This window comes from Camellia sinensis, chromosome 8 (genome assembly GCF_055761805.1).
Source record: "Camellia sinensis isolate YWXY chromosome 8, ASM5576180v1, whole genome shotgun sequence".
Lineage (NCBI taxonomy): Eukaryota > Viridiplantae > Streptophyta > Magnoliopsida > Ericales > Theaceae > Camellia > Camellia sinensis.
The window spans coordinates 127,065,748-127,069,916 of record NC_138968.1 but is presented as its reverse complement, the minus strand read 5'-3'; the positions used below and the strand labels follow the sequence as shown (position 1 = coordinate 127,069,916).

The window sequence follows — 4,169 nt, the reverse complement described above, 5'->3', positions numbered from 1 at the left end:
ATTGTTAAAAGTACTTATGCACGTGAGCACATTTTAAGAACATTAATTTTTTTTACTTAAATTCTATTTTGATTTCTCTAGTTATAATTTTCACTTAAATTTAAAATTAATAAAGTGACTACATTAAAACATGAATTATTCTAATTAAAAAAGATAAAAATCAAATTAATTAAAAAAATAAATTAATTAAAAGATGAAAAATGTAATATACCGATGAAATTAATCATCTCCAAATAATCAGTCATGTGAAATGGAACAAACAAACAAGCCTTAAGGGCTCTACTATAAAAAGGGGGACTGAACTAGGGTTGCAATCATCTATCCATTCCCTCTACCTCCGCAGCTCAACCCTAACTCCATAGCTTGCTGATCAGAGGTACGTTTCTTAAACCCTCTCTCTCTCTCTCTCTCTCTCTGTATATATGTATGTATGTATATGTGTAATGATGTAATTGTACATGTACATATGTATGTATATGTAATGGTCAGATCGTGAGGTGGAGGAACTTGTGCTTGAGTTGCAGATCTGATCCGATTTCTCAATTTTTTAATCTCTTTTTGCTTCCATGATTTTTGTTATCTTACATATAGATGGATGAGAAACTAGGGTTTTGCTCTGTATGTTACTATGTTCTGTTACTAGGGTTTTCTTTTTCAATGTATGTGTATGTTTCTGTATATAGCTTGAAATTGAAGAATGCCTTTTTGTATTGATTCTTTTAATGACTGTTTAATTTTTTTGTGATTGTTAACAAGATTGTTGTAGTGGCAATTCTGAGAACTAGTCATAATTGGACTTCGGTTTGCTTCAATTAATATCATTATATTGAGTGATTTACTCATTTTTGTTGCATTTTTTGTTTAGCAACTGTGGCAGCAATTAGCCTGGAAAAGATAATTATAAAACCACATTTAGCTTATAATGTTTATTAGACTCATTGCCTATTTTATTTTTTTAATTTTATGAATTTGTTTGTGGTTGTAATTTACTTATGGTGCTGTGACGTATGATGATTGGAACCTCATTTCTATTATTTTGCAAATGTGGTAAAATTAAAAGCTTTGCTGATTTGATTGTGTAGAGATTGTTATGCATTTTTTACTCGCTAGTTCTCTTTATTATGCAGATGAATGTAGAGAAGCTTATGAAGATGGCCGGTGCGGTCCGCACCGGTGGAAAGGGTAGCATGAGAAGGTTTGTGTGTGTTTGCGACTTAATCTAGACTCTTTTTTATTTCATCAACTAATCAAAAGGTAAAGTATTGCTAAGAGCTGCCAATTTCTAAACTTTTTATTTAAATTAGCTTTTGAATTCAAAATGTTAATAAATGCTCAGCTCTATTATGTTACAAAATTCAAAATGAATGGAGCTCAGTAATCTTTAGAACAAATTATTTATGCTGCACTTTTACCGGTCGTTTTGTTCCTGATCATGATAAATTATTATTATTCTCTCTCCCTTACTGCCATTATTGTTATTTGTTGGAATTCGATTCTCTTATGTCAGATATTTGTCCGATGGCACAACCACTAAGGTTGTTGATTCCTGGTTTGGGTGACTTTCTTACATTTTTGTATTGATATATGTTGATAAGTGAGCATTTCATTACCAAAAAGAAAAAATATACAATGGAGCTCAGTACTGGCCCCAAATGGGCAACAACTTTAATTAGCAAATGAGCCTCTAGCTCCAAGAGTTATCAATTAACCCATATCTCTATGAAAAGAAAATTCTCACAACATGAGAGCTTAGGAAAAAACAAATATGGGAATTGTCTCACAACCCGAGATGCTAGGTAAGATTACCCCTATCACCTCTTACACGGGCCAACTTCAAGCTGTGGAGTTGGTTTTGTTTATTGATATATTCAGACCTAATAGCATATTTTTTGTGATATTGATCATACAGATTTATTATCAATGTAATGGTTTGAGTCATGTGAGTATAGGCCATGCATCATGTGGAGGGAATGGTTAGTTTTGTAATGGTGGAAGTGCACTGAGGTTATTCAATTCAGATGATATTAATTGTTGGGGATAATTTTTACATTTTACCTAATTTTTGTAGATTATATTGCTTGCAACATGTGGAGAAGTATTGTGGCTTTCGTTCTGGCTGATCGTTTTTGGTAGAAAATGAGCGTGTTTGATAAAATATACCTTGTGTTGGACTGTTTGGCTTATATATTTGTAGTATTTCATCTTGTGCTTTGAGCTTCTACTTCTTCGTACTGGCTTAATTATGACATATGCTTTCAACCACAGGAAGAAGAAGGCTGTCCACAAGACAACCACCACAGATGACAAAAGGCTTCAAAGCACACTGAAGAGAATAGGGGTAAATGCCATACCCGCAATTGAGGAAGTAAATATATTTAAGGATGACGTAGTTATCCAGTTCACAAATCCAAAAGGTAATTCAACTGTGGCAGTAAATCCCTGTTTTTTGGTCATTTAGTTTTTATTTTCTTGGGTAACTAATAAATAAGTATTGTTTCTCTTGAATATTTCAGTTCAAGCTTCTATTGCTGCCAACACTTGGGTTGTTAGTGGGTCTCCTCAAACAAAGAGTATATTTTCTTCTCTTTCAATTCTTCAATATAAAATATTATTATCGACATTTAATTGTCTGTTGACAACTTGGCTATCTGATGTTACAGTAGTGCACCTTTCTTGAAGAATCTGACTTTGGATGACTAATGCACTAGTTAATGCCTCCTGAACATGAAATACCAAATTCACTCATTAATACTTACAAAAAAAAGACAGTCACACATTGCCAAAAGTATTCATCGCCAAAAGGGCCTAGCTTTTGGCTTCTTTTAGTATTCTTAAGTTTGTCTTCACTGATACGTTTTCTTTGCCTGATATATTACTTGCAATGCTCACATTTCAGTAAATTAACTTCTGCAGGGTCTGTTAGTTCCTTGGTGATAACTTCAATTTTGTGGTTGATGTGTTGTGAACTTCTTTTGCCTCCAGTTTTGTTTTTATTTTATTTTTAAACTCAATTTACCAAATAGGCTGCCTAGACATATGAAGACAACCACCTGTGATGCCTTTTCTTCTGCTTCTATGTGAAGTAATAAATGTTGGTACTCTAGAAAACAGCAAGCAAAGGTCTTGGTTGGTACTTGATTTGGAAAGGTTTTAGGATCATTCTTTCCTCTTGAAGAACCAAAAGTAGCAGCTTATAGCACAAAGCTCCAAATCTTATGAGCCCAAATCAGTTATCTGGGGAAGGAGGAAGAGAGAAATCTCCAGGTTGCTGGAGAGCTATGGAAGGGATGCAATTGCGGATTTTCCAAATGTTCCAATATCTTATAAAGTTGTTTACCTTGTTATGCTTGAGGGTGAAACCATATGCTATTGATGGTCATTAAGGCCTCGTTTGGGAACAGGCTAATTTAGTAACTTTTTGGCTATTTGGCTAAAAAGGTAGGTAAAAAAAATTTGTATGTTTGGGATGACTTTTTGGCTAATTACGAAAAGATGTGCAAAAAGTAGAGAGAAAAGAGAATCTTTGACTTTTTGGTATGAGTTGTTGACTTTTTGGCTAATTTAGTAACTTTTTGGCTAATTGGCTAAAAAAGTAAGTCTCCAAACGAGGCCTAAACCAACTATTGTTACTTATTGTTTTAGATTTTAGAGTGCCCAGATATTTAATTTAACCTTTGTTTTGTTTTCTATTGTTTTGCTTTTGTTTTCCAGAATTGCAAGATATTCTCCCTGGAATTATTAACCAATTGGGTAAATGCTGTTGTCCCTTTCATTGTCTTCATTTTGTATATCGAATAGATCAAGCATTAATATTATTAAATGTTGTTTGCTGTACCTGAATGAATGTTCAGAGCTCTGAAAAGGTTGTTTAGTTAGGTTGCATATATATGCTTTGCTTACTCTGGATTTTCTTTTTTCCAGGTCCGGATAATTTGGACAACTTGAGGAAGCTAGCAGAGCAGTTCCAGAAGCAGGCACCTGGTGGTCAGGGTGCCGGTGCAACTACGACTCAAGATGACGATGACGATGAGGTCCCGGAACTTGTGCCTGGTGAGACTTTTGAAGCAGCTGCAGAGGAGGAGGGCCATACCCATACTTAAGAGGGAGTTGTATATGAATTTTTGTGCAATTTCCATAATATTTTCGTGGATTTTCGGATCTGGTTTGTA

General features: G+C 34.2%; 1 protein-coding gene across 1 annotated transcript; it reads left to right on the top strand.

Annotated features, from left to right (window-relative positions):
* The first annotated feature begins 231 nt into the window (after positions 1-231).
* LOC114287110 (nascent polypeptide-associated complex subunit beta) lies at positions 232-4,169 on the top strand. The gene is made up of 6 exons (XM_028230391.2): positions 232-376; positions 1,128-1,195; positions 2,266-2,414; positions 2,514-2,570; positions 3,712-3,750; positions 3,922-4,169. The coding sequence occupies exons 2-6, from the start codon at positions 1,128-1,130 to the stop codon at positions 4,098-4,100; spliced, it is 492 nt and encodes a 163-aa protein (XP_028086192.1). The 5' UTR covers positions 232-376; the 3' UTR covers positions 4,101-4,169.

What these genes read in the sequence shown, in the direction of transcription:
- LOC114287110 (XM_028230391.2), top strand. Translation starts at nt 1,128, where the DNA reads ATGAATGTAGAGAAGCTTATGAAGATGGCCGGTGCGGTCCGCACCGGT. An exon ending in CCAGTTCACAAATCCAAAAG is followed by an intron (nt 2,415 to 2,513) that starts GTAATTCAACTG and finishes TGAATATTTCAG; the next exon opens with TTCAAGCTTCTATTGCTGCC. An exon ending in TGGGTCTCCTCAAACAAAGA is followed by an intron (nt 2,571 to 3,711) that starts GTATATTTTCTT and finishes TTTGTTTTCCAG; the next exon opens with AATTGCAAGATATTCTCCCT.